This window comes from Hypanus sabinus, chromosome 8 (genome assembly GCF_030144855.1).
Source record: "Hypanus sabinus isolate sHypSab1 chromosome 8, sHypSab1.hap1, whole genome shotgun sequence".
Lineage (NCBI taxonomy): Eukaryota > Metazoa > Chordata > Chondrichthyes > Myliobatiformes > Dasyatidae > Hypanus > Hypanus sabinus.
Window position 1 is genome coordinate 118,296,427 of NC_082713.1, and position 20,356 is coordinate 118,316,782.

At 42.6% G+C, this 20,356-nt stretch overlaps 1 protein-coding gene across 1 annotated transcript; it reads left to right on the forward strand.

The window, feature by feature from the left end:
- Positions 1 to 18,792: 18,792 nt before the first annotated feature.
- LOC132397657 (cysteinyl leukotriene receptor 1-like) lies at positions 18,793 to 19,617 on the forward strand. Its single transcript, XM_059976425.1, has one exon. It carries the CDS (start codon positions 18,793 to 18,795, stop codon positions 19,615 to 19,617), a length of 825 nt encoding a protein of 274 aa, XP_059832408.1.
- The last annotated feature ends 739 nt before the right edge of the window (positions 19,618 to 20,356 follow it).

Here is a 20,356-nt window from a genome sequence, read left to right on the forward strand (position 1 = left end):
ATCTGTGTTATGGGCTCCTGAAGCTTCGGCTTATAGCCTCGACTGATAAAGTCAAGAATATTATACACCTTCTTTACTACTCTACCACCTTGTACAGTTCTCTTTCAGGAAGCAATGCACTTTGACTGTACATCAAAGTATTAAGGGTCTTGCTATTAATAGTATATTGTCCCTTTAAATTGAATCTCCGGAGTGGAACACTTCATTTTGTCTGGATTAAATTCCAATTGTCAATTCTCTGACCATATCTGCAAATAATCGTTCTTCTTCTTTAAACTTGGCAACCTTTGAGAACACCAGTCCCTCCAAACTTACATACATAATCTATCATATACATTTGCATCTGATATATATTTGTACACACACACACAAATCAGTAACAGCGGAGTCGGAGTTTTCAGTAGTCACAGCATAAGTCCTAGCGACCAATACCTTATATCTCCTATGGGAAAGTCAATTTTAAATTGACTGCCCATGTAACTGCACAACAGATGTGTGTTAATTTTCCAATGAGCCTCCGACGAAGGATCTTGTCAAACGCATCATTAAAATAAAGACAGTCAACAACCCAACATAAACCACAAGATATAGGAACAGAAGTAGGCCATTTGGCCCATCGACCCTGCTCCTCCATTTCATGATGGCTCTCCAGATGCCAAGGTCCCTTCCTTCAGATTGCTCTGCCGTCTGTCAACAGAAGTCACTTCAGTTTGTTTATTCCCATGATTCCTTCATAAATTAGATCAGTATGATAAATGCCGACCACCGTCTTGTCTCTCTGTTACATAGCTTTCAAAGAATTGTGAACCTGCCCTAAATTTATAAGTCATTTGTCCGTTTGAAAATCAATTGGAATACAGGAACATTTCTGATGGAGCTTGAAGTCACCAAAATAATTGGAAATGGTAATCCACAATGCAAACGACGCAGGATTATAAGTCAGGACACCGAGTAGAGGAGTTGGGACATTGTGTTCCGGTTGTGTACATTGTTGTTGTGGCTGTAATTGGTGTAGTGCGTACAATTAGGTCACCCTTTGCTATTGGAAATGAGAGTTTAAAACTGGAAAGTGTGCAGAAGATTACATGAGGATGTTTCCAGTACTGTGGGACATAATTTATTGGAACAAGTCGGACTGTTAAGTCTTTATACCCGGGAACTAAAGAGAATGTGGAGTGACATTATAAAAGTGTTTAAAGTTATGAGAGACATTAGTGAGCTGGATGGTAATAGTATTTGTCCCAGGGTACTGAAGCAAAAACGTGGGTAAAAATTAAGCGTGGTGGCATGGGGAATGAAAATAGATCTGAGGGGCTACATTTTCGTAAAGAGAATGGTGACCTTATGGAACAAGCTGCCAGAGGATTTGGTTAAGGTCGGCAAAATAGTATCAATTAAGACGCACTTGGATAGATACACGCAGAGGCAGGGGTCAGAGCGATGTGTGCCAAATGCAAAAAAAAAATGGAAATAATTTGGTGAATACTGTGGTTGCCATGGATTCGTTCGCCCTGTACCTACCTGCACGACGTCTGTATGAATTCAGAACCTGACCCTAATGATTGATAGAAGAGAAAAAATACTTTAAAAAAAGAGTGAGATTCACAAGTCAATCGATGCCAAGATTTGTTACAGAAGGAACTTACTACAGGGGCTTTTCATAGCAGCGGGGGTAGGGTGATGTGTGTTGGTAGTGGTGGGAGCAGGAAATGTCACTTTGGGCCAGGACTCTACATTAGCACTGGTCTTACAACTCTCGCCTTCCCTTGGTGCAGTTTGTTGAATTGTTTGTAATAATCATTCTTTTTTTTCCCTATTTTTATTAAACACATTGTCCCAATGGCAAATGATATGGGTCCGTTTTTTTGCTTCACACAGTTTAACTACTCGATCAAAAGGAAAAAGCAGATTTTCTGTTCCACTTTACAAACATGATGTTCCTTATAACCACTTCATCACAAACATCAAGGAAAGGCAGCGGATGCTGCAAATTAAAACAAAACAAGCAGAAAGCAAACAAATAACATTACAGCACACGATATTGCCCCAAAATTGTAACCTGCTCTAAGACGAAACTAACTCCTCCCTCCCACATATCCACTACATTTATATGGACATATCTAAGAGATTCTTTTATGTCCTTAATGTTTTCACCTCTAACAGCAGCTTTGGCAGAGCTTTCCATGTACCAACCATTCTCTGTGTGAACAAATTACCTTTGACATTTCTCAAAATATTACTGGAATCACCTTAAAGTCATGTCAATTTCTGTTGTGATTACCGAAATATTCTCCAGCTATCCCCTCGATTTCTCCCTCTTATCACCATGTACACTTCTACTGAGTCACCTATTACCCTCCTTCTCTCCAAAGAGGCTCCTCCATTCTATCTTCGTAAGACATGCCCTCTAGAACATTCGGCATCCTTGTAAATTTCTGCACGCTCTCTAAAATTTGCACATCCTACCTATGATAAGGCTACCAGAACTGAACATAATACTTCAGGTATGGTCTAACCAGGGTTTTCTAGAGGTGCAGCAGCAACTCACAACTTTTGAACTTAATATTCTGAAGTTCTCTGCATCTATGTACACCACTTTCACTAGTTCTTTACAACTTCAACAGACTGCAGTAGATGATTAGATTTATTTTATCCGTTATACTCCATGAGACATTGTCTACTTCCGTTAATTCTCAATATGTATTCTATATTTAGATTAACCAATATCACCACTAACAATGATTTATACTACACTGCATATTTTCTTCTTCATTTTCAAATATGGCAGTCTTCGTCCTATAAGGAATTCTACAGAGTTTGGAGACTTTTGGAGAATGATGAAGTATTTTCTGATTTGCTTCCATGAGTGTTCTTGGATAATAAATTATCAGGTCCTGTAAAATTGCACCTTTCACTTGTAGATAATAAGAAGTAGAGATAAGTTGGCTGCTTACAGTTCATTCCCTTTCGTAGAGGAGTCTATCATTAGAGCCTAGCAGTTTAAGATGAGATGGGAAATATTTTAAAGGGAACTGATGTGCAATGCTTTCATACTCAGTATATGGCATACATGGGATAACCTGCCAGAAGTGCTATTAGAAGAGACAACAATAACACCGTTTGAAAGATATCTCGACAACACCATAAACAACTTGCTAGTGGAAATCTGCCGGTAATACTCCATTTGTAAAGAGGTGCCGGATGGACGACGTTTAGGGTTGAAATGCTCCCTAATGTTGTAGACTGCTGATTGTCCTAAATCAATGATAGTTGATAACAACATCTCGTCCTTACCGATCATCAACATAGATTGCGTGCTTAGCATAGACACTGCTACTCTCTACATAGTCATGGCATAGAGGATTTGGTTAACTATTCCTCGACGTCAGCAAATCTAAAGAGCTTATTGTTGAATTAAGGAAGAGGAATGTGGACGAAAATGCCAAACTACATTCGGGGTTCGAAGCAGTGGAAAGTCATTAAACTTCCTGTGTATTAACACATGTCGGATGGTATAGCACTTAGAACAAATGTAAGGAAGGCACGTCTTAGAAGATTAAGGTGACTCGGCCTGACACTAGACACTTACAAATTTCAAAAAAATATATTGTGACTAGATCGAGCATCAGACTCCTGTCGAGATACATTCTATTTGCCTGCACTCGCACATTAGCCAAATACAGAGTGATGATTCAAGGGCTCATCTCGATGCTTGCTGAATGTTGATAGATTACCCAACTCCATTGTTTTCTCAGATAACGTGTTTAAGAATACAGCCATCAACATGCTTAAGAATAAATCCTCATCTCCACCCTAAACCTCCAGGCACTCACTGTAAGGCTTAGCCTCTGCTGTCAGATATTTCGGTCATATACACCAGTCAAATAATCTCATAATGCCCACACTACTATCAGGCTTCACCTCAGCTTCAAGGACAACATCTTCAGCCTATCTCATCTTTTCTCAAAATTTAAATCCTCCATCCCAGGCAACAATCTAGTGAATTTCCCTTGCACTCTTTCTAGAGCACTCACATCTAACCAGAACATGGTCAGATATGAACATAATACTGTGTCGTAACCAATGTGTTGTGACATTGTTACACGGAGATACTTACATTTCAAGCACCTTACCTCCAGCATGCCTTTATCGCAATTCTAACTAGTGATCAGCTTTCAATACGATATTGTTCGGACCCAATCAAAACAACAGTGGTAAGTTTTACCCAAATGTTGCTTGGTAATAGGAGAATTACTATGAACGTTGATGATTGCTTTTGCCATTGGACGCCTATATTCAGTGGTGTACAAAAGAGATGCCTACTCAGACCTGTGCTGAATGTTATAAAAATTAACAACATTAACGTTATACACGGTGCGCTGACGTATATATTCTACAAAGCAAAACAAAGCAAAACACGTGACAAAAAATGTTCGCTCCAAGGTGAGATCAAAGACTTTGTATGCTAGTTTGGCTATCAAACAAGGGAGGCAACTTCACGAACTCCCACTGTTCTTGAAGACACAGTGATTTTGGTCTCAGAGGCTAACGTGGGAGCATCCTTCAGGAAGGTGAACCTATTACTGCCCAAAGGATTAAAGTAAACAACGGAGTCCAGGAAATGTGTGGTTAGTTTAGTTTTTTTTTTAATTAAAAAAAATATTGAACATAAACAAAAATAGAAACACTAAACATACGCTAAGAAAGACAGGGAATCACACATAAGCAGCAACAAATATATAACTATTAACTTTAAATATAAGGTAGTTTAGTATTTACTTTCAGCAAGGATCACATATCTGACGTCATAGCGTGATGACGTTGGTATGTCGCCACGTTCTTCTGCATATAACCCGTATTGAATTATGCAAACAACAAATAATGCTTAATCAAATAGTATGTTCACAATATTACTCAAATACAGCTGAAATACTAAACACACGACCTTTCTCCCTGCTTAAACTCTAAAGCAATATAAAATGCATCTGAACTGTATATACAGTATACGATATAATACAGCTACTATATAGACATCCAGAGCACCGTAAATTTCAAATTATCCTATTTCAGGCGCAAAGATTTGACCACTGTGGAGGTTTTGTTACTCTCATTGGAAAATGTCTTACCTGACAAGGGGTGAAGGGTCACTCTGCTTGGCAAATAAGACTTGTGGCTGTGAAACAATCTCTGTGATGGTAGTAGGAATTGACTCTGGAACTGCTGAAAATCTTTCTGGCAGCTCTGGATACGTTCCTTCTGTGTGTTTTGGCATCCTGAACAGTGCATAGTAAGCTGCTTGATTTGCTACTCTATCCCAGGACACCAAACAAAGTTTCGAGCCAACACCTTCACTTTTGCGGTACCTAGCTGACCGCATGTAGGCCCTCCAACACTTCAACTCTCAGGTTGGATGGTACAACTCTTAATCCCTACATAAGCCGACGTCCGTTAAGGATATGTTCATGCTGCACTGACAAAAAAAAACAAAACAAAAAAACTGGAGGATTTGGGGTTATTGCTGCACTTTCTAGCCATTATGTGCGGCTATGCAGACCTGAGACATAATGGGTTCTTCTGGTTTCCCATTGGATCATCTCTGACGTAAAAGGAGGATCTCCGTTTCTGTCAGGGAAAATGTCAAAATAAATGCCCTCCTTTGTAATTTTTCAAGTATTTCCTTTTCAAAATGTAAACGATACAATCCACAACATATTCAAGATTAGTTATCCTCTTGTTTTCAACCTTGTAGTTCTGTCTACCAAGAAAAAAAACTCTCTATATTTGTCCTGCTGCTGTTCTGTGGATTGAAAATGGACGCTAGTGTTTGGTGATCAGTAACTCCCCTCTCCAAAACAAGCTCTGGTTGAAACGCTTTCCATCACAATCCAGACTTCAGACTTCTGTTAATCATGCGTGTATCTTTTTTCTCTGATGCGTTAAGGGAAAGGGATGCAAACACTTTCACTTCCATCACTCATAACATATGACATAATTTCAGCTATACCATAAGCCGAGGTGAAGCAGACGATCTTCACTGGACGATGAGGACCATTGTGTGTGAGTAGTGTCTGACATCACTGTTTCATTTGTAGTTTGAAAAGCCGTCTTACACTACTTAGCCCATATCCAATTCGTCTTGATATGTAGTCATGAGTTCAAAGGAGGAAGTATAGTAGCCAGGCTGGGAAGGAGCTTGTAATTTTAATCGAAAATCCTTAAATATGATCGCAAATATGATACATTCGTTCCCCTGGGGCATCCACCACTCTAAGACTTTTCTCAGCATAATTGTTCAATTATTGTGCTCCAGGTTGTGACCTTATTAATTGATGATGGGGTTTAATAATACCAACTTATTGCATTGTGTTCTGGGCCCATAATCATCTAATCTTTTTAACATTGTCTAGAGATTTTGGTGATGATCCTTCTCACCCTTAACAGTAAAAATGCTGTAATCCGGGTAATAATGAGTACCTCGACGGCCTTGCAGTACATGCTCCATAGATTACTGCTATACTGCAGGTGTAGATGCTACTCCAATAATAAACTCCATCAGTAAGTAGGCCTCGGCTAAGTCCACTTTGGAGAAGTCGTTTCTAGAAAGGTTTACAAAGATATCCTTTGACTTGGTCAGAGGATATTGACCTACATTCCGTACTGGGTGGGTAGATGGTGACCTTTAGATCATCAGGGATCCTGACAAGCTCACTGTTGCCCACTGTGATTACTAGCATTGCCCATGAGCTTCCCTCCAATTTGCTGAGCTCCTTCAGCCTCCACGTGACCAAGCTCACTGGGCAGTAAATCACGGATGGTATGAAAAACCAGATGGAAAACTTGACTGGGGTATTTTCATTTACTAGTGATATTTCAGAGTTTTCCAACACCATCCTTGAACACTGTTGTGGCATCATCCAGTAACTTACTTAATTCACTATTAGTTGACTCTTTTGCATGGAATATAGCAGGAAAATGGTGATTGGATCTCCAATCAAGTTCCAACTCTGTCAGCCACTAGAGACCCCAAAATTCTCCTCCTACTGTCTTTACCACATACAAGCTCAATGTGGCTGTTGGCTGTTGTACCTCACCTTATCATATGTCTTTCCCTCAGATGTTGTCAGATCTCTACTATGTTCCTAGTTAGATATCCTAGCTAGTCCAATTCCATTTTAATTAGTTTATTGCTCGCTTCCGCTGTTAGCCATATTGCTTAACTATTGTTAGTTTTCACAATGCTAATCTCAAGGCTATCCAGTCCAGTGTCACTGTCATTATTATTAGACTTTTCCATAGAACCATAGAACGTTACAGCACAGAAACAGGCCTTTGGCCCTTCTTGTCTGTGCCAAACCTTTTATCTGCCTAGTCCCTGCAGCTGGGCCATATCTCTCCAAACCCCTCTCATCCACATACCTGTCCAAGTTCTTCTTAAATGTCAAAAGTGAGGCCGCTTTCACTATTTCAGCAGGCAGCTCATTCCGCACTCCCACCGCTCTCTGCCTGAAGAAGCCCACCCTAACATTCCCTTTAAACTTTTCTCCCTTCACTCTTAACCTATGGCCTCTTTTTTTTTTCCTCCCCTGGCTTCAGTGGAAAAGGCCTGCTTGCATTCACTCTATCTATACCCATCATAATTTTATACACCTCTATCAAAACAGCCCTTATTCTCCTATGCTCCAGGGAATAATGCCCTAACCTATTCAACCTTTCTCTGAAACTCAGTTTCTCAAGTCCCGGCATTCTTGTAAACCTTCTCTGCACTCTTTCAACCTTATTAATATCCTTCCTTTAATTAGGTGACCAAAACTGCACACAGTACTCCAAATTCTGTCTCACCAATGCCTTACACAACCTCACCATTACATTCCAACACTTATACTCAGGACTTTGATTTATAAAGACCAATGTACCAAAAGCTCTCTTGACAACCCTATCTACTCGTGATGCCACTTTTAGGGAATTATGAATCTGTTCTCCTAGATCCCACTGTTCTACTGCACTCCTCAGTGTCCTACCATTTACCTTGGTTTGACCTTCGAAAGTGCAATAACTCACACTTGTCCGTATTAAACTCCATCTGCCATTTTTCAGCCCATTCCTCCAACTGGTCCAAAACCGTCTGCAAGCTTTGAAAACCTTCCTCCCTGTCCACTACACCTCCAATCTTTGTATCATCAGCAAACTTACTGATCCAATTTGCCACGTTATCATCCAGATTATTGATATAGATGACAAATAACAATGGACCCAGCATTGATCCCTGTGGCACTCCACTAGTCACAGGCCTCCACACAGAGAAGCCATCCTCAGCTACCACTCTGTGGCTTCTTCCATTGAGTCAATGTCTAATTCAATTTACTACCTCTCCATGTGTACCTAGCGATTGAATCTTCCTAACTAACCTCCCATGTGGGACCTTGTTAAAGGCCTTACTGAAGTCCATGTATACAACATCCGCTGCCCACCCTTCATCCACTTTCCTGGTAACTTCCTCGAAAAACTCTAATAGGTTGGTTAAACATGACCTGCTACGCACAAAGTCATGCTGACTGTTTCTAATAATTCCCTGTCTATCCAAATACTTGTAATCCTATCTCTTAGTGTTCCTTCCAATAATTTACCTACTACCGATGTCAAACTTACTGGCCTATAATTTCCCGGTTTACTTTTTGAGCTTTTTTTTTAAACAACGGAACTACGTGAGCTATCCTCCAATCCTCCGGCACCTGACCCGTGGGTATCGACATTTTAAATATTTCTGCCAGTACCCCTGCAATTTCAACACTAGTCTCCCTCAAGATCCGAGGGAATACCCTGTCAGGTCCTGCGGATTTATCTACACTGATTTGCCTCAAGACAGCAATCACCTCCTCCTCTTTAATCCATATAAGTTCCACGATCTCCCTACTTGTTTGCCTTGTTTCTATAGACTCCATTCCAGTTTCCTTATTAAATACAGGTGCAAAAAAACATTTAATATCTCTCCCATTTCTTTTAGTTCCATACATAGCCGACCACTCTGATGTTCAAGAGGACCAATTTTATCCCTAACTCTCCTTTTGCTCTTAACATCCCTCTAGAAGCTCTTAGGATTACCCTTCACCAAAACTGGCAAAGCAAACTCATGTCTTCTTTTAGCCCTCCTGGTTTCTTTCTTAAGTATTTTCTTACTCTTTTTATACTCTTCAAGCATCTGATTTCCTCCCTGTTGCCTATACATGTTATACCTCTCTCGCTTCTTCTTTATCAGATTTCCAATATCCCTCGAGAACCAAGGTTCCTTATTCTTCTTCGTTTTGCCTTTTACCCTGACAGGAACATACAAACTCTGCACTCTCAATATTTCCACTTTGAAGGCCTCCCACTTACCAATCACATCCTTGCCAGAGAACAACCTGTCCCAATCTACACTTTTTAGATCCTTTCTCATTTCTTCAAATTCGGCCTTTTCCCGGTTTAGAACTTCAACCCGAGGACCAGATCTACTTTTATCCATGATCAAGTTGAAACTAATGATGTTATGATCGCTGCAACTAAAGTGTTCCCCTACACACACTTCCGTCTCCTGCCCTAACTCATTTCCTAATAGGAGATCAAATATTGCATCCTCCCTAGTTGATACATCTATATATTGATTCAGAACACTTCCCTGAACACATTTCACAAACTCTAATCCATCTAGACATTTAACAGTATGGGAGTCCCAATCAATGTGTGGAAAATTAAAATCCCCTACAATCACAACTTTCTGTCTCCTGCAGTTGTCTGTTACCTCTCTGCAGATTTGTTCCTCCAGTTCTCAATGACTATTAGGTGGTCTATAATACAACAACACTATTAATGTGGTCATAACTTTCCTGTTTCTCAGCTCCACCCATATGGTCTCCGTAGAAAAGCCCTCTAATCGTTCCTGCCGAAGCACTGCTGTAATATTTTCCCTGACTAGCAAAGCCACCACCCGACCCTTCATCCCTCTGCCTCTATCACAACTGAAACATCGGAACCCTGGAACATTGAGCTGCTAGTCCTGCCCCTCCTGTAGCCAAGTTGCAGTAATAGCTATGATGTCATAATTCCATGTGTCAATCCATGCCCTCAGCTCGTCTGCCTTTCTTACAATATTCCTTGTATTGAAATATACGCACCTCAGAAGATTGTTACCACCACACACAACCTTACTATTTGTGACTTTGCATGAACTACTAATATCATTTATTTTTACCCCCGTTCCACTATCTACTCTGGCACTCTGGCTCCCATCCCCCTGCAAATCTAGTATAAACCCTCCCCAATAACACTAGCAAACCTCCCTGCAAATATGGTCCCCTTGTAGTTCAGGTGTAACCCGTCTCTCTTGTACAGGTCCCACATGCCCCAGAAGAGGTCCAAATGATCTAGAAAACTGAATCCCTGCCCCCTACACCAGTTACTCAGCCACGTGTTCATATGCCAGAGCACGCTACTCTTACCTTCACTGGCACGTGGTACAGGCAGCAATCCGGGGATTACTACCCTCGAGGTCCTGTTTTTCAACTTTCTACCAAGCTCTCTGTACTCACTCTTCAGGACCTCCTGACTCTTTCTACCTATGTCATTGATATTGATGTGTACCACGACATCCAGCTTCCACCTCACCCTCCCACATCAGAATGCTGTGTGCAAGCGATCAGAGGCATCTCTGACCCTGGCATCCGGGAGGCAACTAACCATTCGGGAGTCTCTTTCACGACCACAGAATCTGCTCTCTGTACCCCAGACTGTGGAGTCCCCTATCACTACAGCTCTCCTCTTCTTCCTCCCTCCCTTGTGCACTGCAGAACCAGACTCTGTGCCAGAGATCCGGCTGCCGTTGCTTGTCCCAGGTAAGCCATCCTCCCCAACACTGTACAAATCGGTATACCTGTTTTGGAAGGGAAAGGCACTACCTGCCCTTTCCCCTTCCCTCGCCTGACGGTAACCCAGTTCCCTGTGCTCTGTACCTTAGGTGTAACTACCTCCCGGAAGCAACTATCTTTAAAGTGCTCAGTCTCCCGAATGAGCCAGAGGTCATCCAGCTCCAGTTCCCTAACGCAGATTATTAGGGGCTGCAGCCGGATGCACTTCTTGCAGGTATCGTCGTCAGGGACACCAGAGGTCTCCCTGACTTCCACATCCTGCAAGAGGAGCATTCCAAGGAGCCTGTCATATTCCCTAGTCTGAACCACAAAAAAAAGAAGAAAAACAGAAACTTACCAGAACGTACCCTCGCCTCTGCCTGTTTCTTACCGAAGCCTGATTGAGCCAAAACCGTCCCACTCGGACTCAGTCCACTCCGATGATGGCCGCTACGACAATGGCCGTTGTATATGGCGGTCTCCCTTTTGAACCTTGGTGCGCTATGTCATGCGCCTGGCAGTAGTGCCTCTTTCCCCCATCAGTTAAAGAAATTCGACCTTCCCTCAGCGATGCCTCAGTCTTTCACTCTCAGCCTCTTGCTTCGACTGAAAAGACCGTTGAAAGTTTTTCGCTCCCTTCTGAACCTTGGCGCCCTACGTTACGCGTCTGCGCAGTAGTACCTCTTTTTCCCCGATCAGCAGAATTCAGATTACTGCTCTTTTGAATATAAAACTTGACGTTTATATGTTCTCTTTTCCCTGTGCAGTCGAGCAAATTTGTTTTCTCGACATGCCCTTTATATATGTCGTACGTTGTTGAATTTTCTGCAAATTTACACCTGCATCGGTCTATGCATTCGAGTTTCAACACGTCAAGGACCTCAGCCCGAAACGTCGACTGTATTTCTTCCTATAGATGCTGCCTGGCCTGCTGCGTTCCACCAGCATTTTGTGTGTGTTGCTTGAATTTCCAGAATCTGAAGATTTCCTCGTGTCAGGATTCGTTTAAAGCGTTCTCGTGAATACTGTTATGTTTTCTAGTTCAATGCCATCAAACTAATCGAAAGGAAAACAAGGGGATCGAAGAGATTCGTGTGCTTAAAAAAGCTTTTCTTTTAACGGGGCACACACACAAACCGATGGCATGGATGATCTATGCCTTTCACGTAACTGTACATATAACCCGTGAGAAATAATATAAAGAGTAAAGAATGATAAATCGAACAATATATTTATAACATTATTCAAACATTACTGTAATATTAAATACACAGAAGAACCCACGAAAAACATGTGGCCCTGACGGCGTACCAGTCCGAGGACTAATGAACTTTGCTAATCAATTGGAGTGCAGTTTCGACATTCTGAAGGACCCGTTAGCAGAAAGCTGGTTTCAGTTATGCACGTGCTTAAGAAAAACGTGATAACCTTCTCATTTATTATCGTCCTAAGTGCTTTAAGAAATTGCTGATGAAACCTATCAACTCTTGCCTCAGAAGCGACTTTCATCCGTTCGTGCAGCAACTTCGCGCCAGTCAACTTCCTTACTCTGAACAATGGATCCCCGTGCCTAAAATCTCTTTACAGTATCAGAAAGCGAGGTTGAATAGACGTATACCTTGCTACTTAAATTTCAGGCCATGATCTGATGTTATCACAAAGGATCAGTAACTTTTATCATAACTGTCCTCTAATTTAGGTGCTTCTTGACCTATCATCACCTTTGGTAATCATAGGTCACTACTACATGAGGGGAACGTGGCACTTTTAAGTTAGTACATTCTGTTGAGGAATAAACTCTACTTGGTCCCTTTTGTGTCAAGAAGCGCATTGTCATTTCAAATTAAATGGTAGGTATAACGATAGCAGTTTGACACTGAATGAGCAGCTGTTCGTGAGGAAATCTTTATTACAAGTTGATTCAAGTCATAAAATAAATGGCAGTGGTAACTGGAGGTCCGTTTTCACGCTGTTTGACGCCAAGATAGGCAAAAGGGGTGTTAAGCAACTCGCCCATGAAATTCCCCCAACTGTTGTTCTATCATTGTAAAAGCCTGCATGAAGATTTGTAAATTAATAAGTGCTACCTTATCGACCTTATAAAGTCTTAAATGGATGACATTGGGGTGTGGTATAACTCTACATTGGATATTATCCATTCTTCTAGTCTTTTTACCTGCAATCGCTACGCCAACAGACAGAAACCTGGCTGACCTAAGTCAGATGCGTAGCAGGTGTTGATACCCGGGACCCAGGCGTCCCTGTGTAAATACCAGGGCATAGAATCTAACGGACAGCAAGACATCATCGTGTGCAGGACAAAAGGAGGAATGTGAGTTGCCTCTTGACGTTAACCCTGCTGACCTGTTGGATGGGGGGGGGGGGGGCGGAATCAGGTGACAGTTCATGCACTACTTTCCTCATATTCGCTAAAAGGCGCGATGTTGATACCTGCCGTGGAAAGCCCTGCTGAAGTCTTCCCAGCATCACGGTTCAGTGATAAAGATTCCACCACTATCACTCAGAGTCACTACATAAAGTTCATGAGTAGGAATGTCGGAAGGTTTGCTAACTCTCCAGTCTACCTTAGGAGCAAATACTTGATGCTAGTTCGCATTTAATGGAAGCAATAAGGAAATTAAATTAGTAAAGGTAGACAGAAAGTGAATCTTGGATGAAGTGCATCACGTGGCACATTTCTTTGAAATAGAATTCTGTGATTCTCGTACCACTTAGAAAGCATTTGGACCAGGTACATGGAGAGCAGGAGCCTGGAGGATATTGAAACGTTTAATGAGTATTCAGGCTCGGTAGGTGGATAACGAGGTCAGCATGGACTCTTTTGGTCAAAGGGCCTGTATCTATGCTGTATTGCTTTATGACTTTAGTCACAATAAAACGTGCAGCAAGCTTTAATTTTGCTACTTGCTCTGAGCCATTTTACAAATATTTTAATTTCAATAAACCTCAGAGCCTATTATATACCATATAAATATTGAGTGCAATCTTGCCAGCACCTGGGCCGAATCCCATGCACACTGCAGTACTGGTGTAACCCTCAACAACCTCACAAATTAATCATGAAATTCCTTCAAGTTGCCGAAGCTTAATTTTCACTTTCCATTGGTTTCTTCTCACATCGCTCGTCATTCTGACCTTGGCATTACTGTGATTTTACCGACCAATCAGAAGTTGTAAGATTCGCTTTCGGAGAAGGACTGAATCACTGGGCTCCGGAGTCTTCGGCACCATTCAGTAACATCATAGTGGGCATGACTGGAAACTCAACCTTGCATTTCCACCTATCATTCTAGCCGGACTTGCAACAGGTTAACAAGTACCTATGCACCGTGACGTTGTAATTATTCCAGAAATTCTGTTTTTTCCCCCTTTGTCAATCATTCGGTTTAACCGTTTTAACATTCGGGTACGAGTGAACCGTGTGGATACAGCATCATCGTCCGGGAAGTCTAATCTCGACTCAGTGATTGGGTCCATATATCACGTTTTCGGAAATGGCAATGCCAAAGACGCATGACTTCGAAGCATGAGATCGGAGCTGCTAACGAAGGGAAGAGTCCAGCTGCCCTCTCAGAACCAGCAGCCATGATCACTGAGTGGGAGCACATAGATTCTTAATGTGGCACTGAAATACAAGGGCACGGCATGGTAGACACCAGTCAATTAGTGAGCACGGAGTCCTAACTTCGGCATGGATCAGCAAGGTCGCGGTAGGTCGGGCTTAACATGATGCCCACCATTATGGAGTAGGAGTTGTGCGTCTTAAGTACCATGGAACAAGCAATAGGAGGAACCCAGTATATGCACTGAGAATGGATCCAAGAAAATTACAAAATGAAAGTTCCAGCGCCTATCCACTGAATATTCTTCCACACCTGACAAAATCGAATGTATAGTGCGTTATAGAATAGTTGCTGGGTGGAAAGCTGTTAAATGAAACTGTTCATTCAATGCAGGGAAATGCAGTCTCTGCGGAAACGGGTTGTGCCACCGGGGGTTTCTCCAGTCTATTAATAAGAGGTTCTTTCAATGCGTCATCTCACAAGTGTCAGAGTAAATCAGCACACCGCTCCCGACACATCATCGACTCCCCACATTGGGATGAGAGAGGATTAGCCCTAAGACATGATGTGGCACGTTACGGGAACGAATCGTACTCCAGTGACAGGCTACTGGGAGTTTTCAGAAACAGGAAGGAAGGTCTTCTGGATGTCTCACTATATTTTTGGAAATTACGATGGTCTAACGTTAAATCAGCGGATCTATTACGCCCTTCGGACCATTCAGCCAATATACTACCCTATCCTCGCCATTATTGCTGTTCCAGGTAAGTTTTTCTATCCGACAAGCTTTTCACACGTGTTAATCTGCATTACTGTTTATAATCACACTCCTCCCATTTTTTCCGTGATTTATTTTACTGTTTTTTTCCCCCCATTCGCCGATACTAATTCAGTAAATCACTGCTACCCGTACACGTTTCACTCCCTTGCCTCTGTTGCTGAGGGTGCCTGAAATCTACCGGAATTTTCAACTGTCCGTAAGATACAAGAGAATAATTTATTGTATTCCATGCATTCGGTGTAAAGCAATCCAAAAATTGTCGTATGTACAATAGTTCCTCTTCCTCCGTCGGATTCCATCCAGCCCTGGAGTATATACTGGTCTTGCTTTTAGTTTAGCTCTTAGATGTGTGACAACATTGTAGTCTTCCACTCATCAGTCATGCGACTTTCACTTCCACGGCACTGTTCGCTACCGCAGCACAACCCAGCTGCAGTTAAAACACCTAAGCCTTTGTTGTCATCAAAACAGTTATTTCAACGACCCCCTAGTCAAACCCACAATTGAATCGTTTCCCTAAACAAGGTCTGTTCTCTGACTTGTCTGGCCATTCCCAACATATAACAATTCTAGTCAACATCTGGCTCCTCTGCTCTCTCATCCGCATTGCATTTTGATCCCGATTCATCTCGCACTGCCCCGGTCATCTTCCTCCCGCCTAATCTCACGTATTTGATAAAGTTGGTGTTCCGAGTTCGATTAATACGAACCATCCGGAATGGATTGGAGGAGAAAAAAAAAACACACTGCCCGGAATTTGCCTCCCGAAGCCATTAGCTGTAAACACATTGACATAGAGAGTGTTTAAAAGCAAAAGCAAAAATACTGCTGCTCTAGTTGTGGGAGAGACTGGGTCCCAACCAGTCTCGGTGGATGTCGAGATCGCTCCGAATTTTGGAGTGGTCTGGACTTTGCTAATCCGTGCTCAGCGAAAATTACTCATTGGACCCGAGGCACGGTATTTCTTTCGAGAGAAGGTTCCCACACATCGCAAGCCGCCTAGCAGAGGTATTCACCGTGTTGTTCCCCGGCAAGCAGAAGCTGTTCCTGCACACGATCCACATCCTCGCCCTCGTTTGTTTTCCAGACACACCGTGGGATCAGCTTTACCATCCAGAGGCGAGGCACGTCCCAAAGGGCGATGTCTTAATGTAGGCGTATTTCCTCTGTACAGTGGGGAGCTGTGGTGGTCGCTGTTTCCAGGGCACTGCCGTGCAAAAGATTTCCAAGCCTGTTCACTGACACGTCATCTACCTGTTCTTTCTGTGGCCGGGATAAGTCAGTGCGTAATGTGTACGTGAAGTCTGAAATATTGTAGCCTCTTTTTAATTAACTGTGTTGGCTGCTTCTGATGTTCCGGCTGCACTTCAGCACTATACTCCTGATCGTCGGTCACACAGTACAGACAGGGGTGGCGGGGGGATCTCCTGGTCGGCCTGTCGCTGGCCTGTCCAAGCAGATCAGGTGCTGGTCAAGGCAAAGAGAAGTCGTGGGCTCTGCACCAGCTGTTTGCCTTTGCCTTTTCCAGGGTTACATCCTTGCTCGCGTACTTTTGAAGAAGGAGAAAGTGGTCTCTATGGGCACTGTAGCATTGTACCAAGAACGGAGGGCCATGCAAGGGCTTGATTGTTTGAATGCTTGAATACTTTGATATGTACGAGGTCAGACAGGCTCCCGTCAAATGCAGAAGCAGTGACTGAATTAGGAGTGTTGCATCCTGTGGCCAGTAACTATTTGTGTGCAGTTCAGTTTCTCCCTGTCCTTGGCTCTCTGTGACATGCTGTTTGTTTTGTTTTCAATGGAATATAGAACACCACAGCAAATAAAAAGATTCAGCCCACAATTTTATACAAACTTATAGAACTAGCTAATAAATGTCATAAGACTACAAGACATGGGTGCAGAATTAAATTATTCAGCCCATCGAGACTGCTCTGCCATCACGGCTGATTCATTATCCAATCCGTCTTCTGTTTGTAACCTCTAATGCCCTTACTAAGCAAGAACCTTATTAATCGCTGCTTTAAATATACCCGAAGATGTACCCTTCATAGCTGTCTGTGGCAATGAATTCCACTAATTTACCATCCTCTGGTGAAAGAAATTCCTCTTCATTTCTGTTCCAAAAGGACATCCTTCTATTCTTAGCTGTGAGCCCCGATCCCGGATTCTCCATAATAGGAAATCGCATCTGTGTTCACTCTATCTATGCCTTCCATTTGTTTGAGAAGTTTTGATTTGTTCCCCTTCATTCTACTAAACTCTTTGTCCAGGCTCAAAGCCATCAAACTCACCTCATGTATTGTCCTTTTCATTCCTGGGATTGTTCTTGCATATTTTCATGGGTGATGTCATGACATAAAACCATATTAATTATTAAACCGTTGCTGCAACAGCCGTTGTTGCCCCACACTAACTGATGGCACCGTGTAAAGATACAGAGCAAGAATTAGAGCTTTGATAATAGTTTCGGGTCATAGTGGAATAATCAGTCACAGACAGGCAGTTTGATTTCTCAGTTCGCCTCTGGGTCACTTCGGTTTTCATTAGAAATAGTGTTATGGAAAAGTATTCCAGTTTGGCCCAGATCAGTACATGATGATTGGGAATAGTTTGTTGGGCTTATTTCTGCAAGGACTGTTCACCCTGTGGTAACCACGCATCACTGTTTAGTTATCATGAGCAGGTAATGGTTCCTCATACCAACTCAGTTTCAACGAGGAATGGTCAGGAGATCAAAGATTGGAACCTGGCTGATTACCCAGACTAACAGAAATTTAATGAGCAATAATCAGCAAAATCAAAGTAAATATGATATCCCATCAAATCTTTGGTCTGTCCAGAGTATTCAGTTGGAGAAACATGAGATAATTTCCATGAACTAATCAATGACCATCAGATAACAAGAGGCAAATGGAACCTAGACAAGTCCTATGCACAAATGCATCGATTGCTGTGGATGCCCTCACTCTTCTAAGACACATATTGATTATTTGCATGTGAATGTTGGAGGTATGATAAGTAAGGTGGCTGGAAGTTTGCCTTAGTTTGCTGCTGGATGTAGTTCCGATGGAAAGCCTGAGATGGGGTAGAAGATCTGCAGCTGGAAATCTGTCAGAAAAGCAAGAAGGTAGAGCATTAAAATGAAAAGAAAATGTTTGCAAGGCAGAGTGTTTGATCAGCAGAACACATCACCACTGCTCACAGTAGAACTAGCTGCCTTAATTGATCTCTTTAACTGCTGATTTTTGTGTGTTACTGGATCTTAAAGATAAAGTACAGTCCGTAATGCAAGTTAATTTCTATACCTGCTAAACCCTGTCTCCATGAAATAATTTCCATCACAGGTGGAAAAGTTTTACCTCATCTCTGGATACAGAGGTATGCTGGCAGACCTCATTTCCATCTCAGTGTATCTGCTGTCTATGCTTTGACCTGATATATAATGGTGCTGTTTACTTTCCTCCTCATAGTGAACATCATGACGATCGTGATCCTATCCCAGGGGAAGTGCGGTCTCTCCAAAGGCGTCACTCACTACCTGGTTGCCATGGCGGCAGCGGATTTACTGGTTTCTTTCCTCGATCTGATTTTGGCACAGATTCCCATTGCTTTTCGGGAACACTTTCTGTTCCTGAAGTTTGTTCCTTTGTGTAATGTACATGCTGTTCCACTTTATGCAGCCACCGATTGTTCTGTATGGTTCACAGTTGCTTTTAGTTTTGATCGATGTGTAGCAATTTGCTTCCAGAAACTGAAAACTAAATACTGCACTGAGAGAATGGCGGCTGTGGTTCTGGGGACAGTGACAGTACTGAGCTGTTTAAAAGACATTGTCTGGTATTTCATGTTCACAGGTGAATATGTTCTTGGTAATATCCCCTGGTTTTGTTGGCCAAGAGCAGGTGTTCAGGAATCACCAGTCTGGACAACAATTGAGTTCATCCATTACCACCTCAACCCTCTTGTCCCATTTCTCCTGGTTTTGTTATTCAACGCTGTGACTATCAGACATGTTTTAGTGGCCAGTAGCGCCCGCAGGAGACTCCAGACCTCTAACAATGGGGGGCGTCCCAAAGACCCAGAGATGGAGAAGCGCAGGAAATCTCTTATCTTACTCTTAGTTGTCTCGGGGAACTTCATCCTGTTGTGGGCACTGTTTACCTCAAACTTTATCTGGTACCGTCTGTGGCATTTGGGGTCTGTGTCTATGCTCCCCCCTGATTTTGTGCCAGAACTGTCCTTCATGCTGCAGCTCCTGAGCTGCTGCACCAACACAGCACTTTATGCCGTTACTCAGACTAAGTTCAGGCAGCAGTTGAATGAGATGGTGAACTATCCTGTCACTCTTATTGTAAAACACATGCAGTGTTAAAACATCTGCAGGTTTTTAAGCATGGTCTACCACGTCTTGACTACCTTTCTCTTTCCTATAGCACATTTGAACTGAACAATTCAATAAAGCACATAACTTCCAATCATCAAGAAGGCTATCATAGAACCTCCTAAACAGCCCCGGGTTATCCCTGTTTCTACCTCCTATCCAAAATCCACAAACCTGCCTGTCCCTGTAGACCTATTGTCTCAGCTTGCTGCTGCCCCACTGAACTCATTTCTGCATACCTTGACATTGTTTTACCACCCGCCCCCGCTTGTTCAATCTCTTCTCGCCTATGTTTATGACACTTCTCACGCTTTGATTTTTTTTAATGATTTTAAGCTCCCTGTCCCTCACCGCCTTATTTTCACCATGGACGACCAGTCCCTATATACCTCCATCCCCAACCCGGACGGTCTCAATGCTCTTTGCTTCTTTTTGGATTCCAGACCTAACCAAATCCCCTCTACCACCACTCTCCTCCATCTAGCGAGATTAGCTCTTAGTCTTAATAATTTCACCTTTAACTCCTCCCACTTCCTCCAAACCAAGGGTGTAGCCATGGGCACCCGCATGGGTCCCAGTTGTGCCTGCCTTCCTGTCAGCTTTGCGGAACAGTCCATGTTCCATGTCGATACGGGTGTCCGACCCCTCTTTTCCTTGGCTACATCGACAACTGCATTGGCGCTGCCTCCTACACGCATGCTGAGATGAAATTTCATTAACTTTGCCTCCA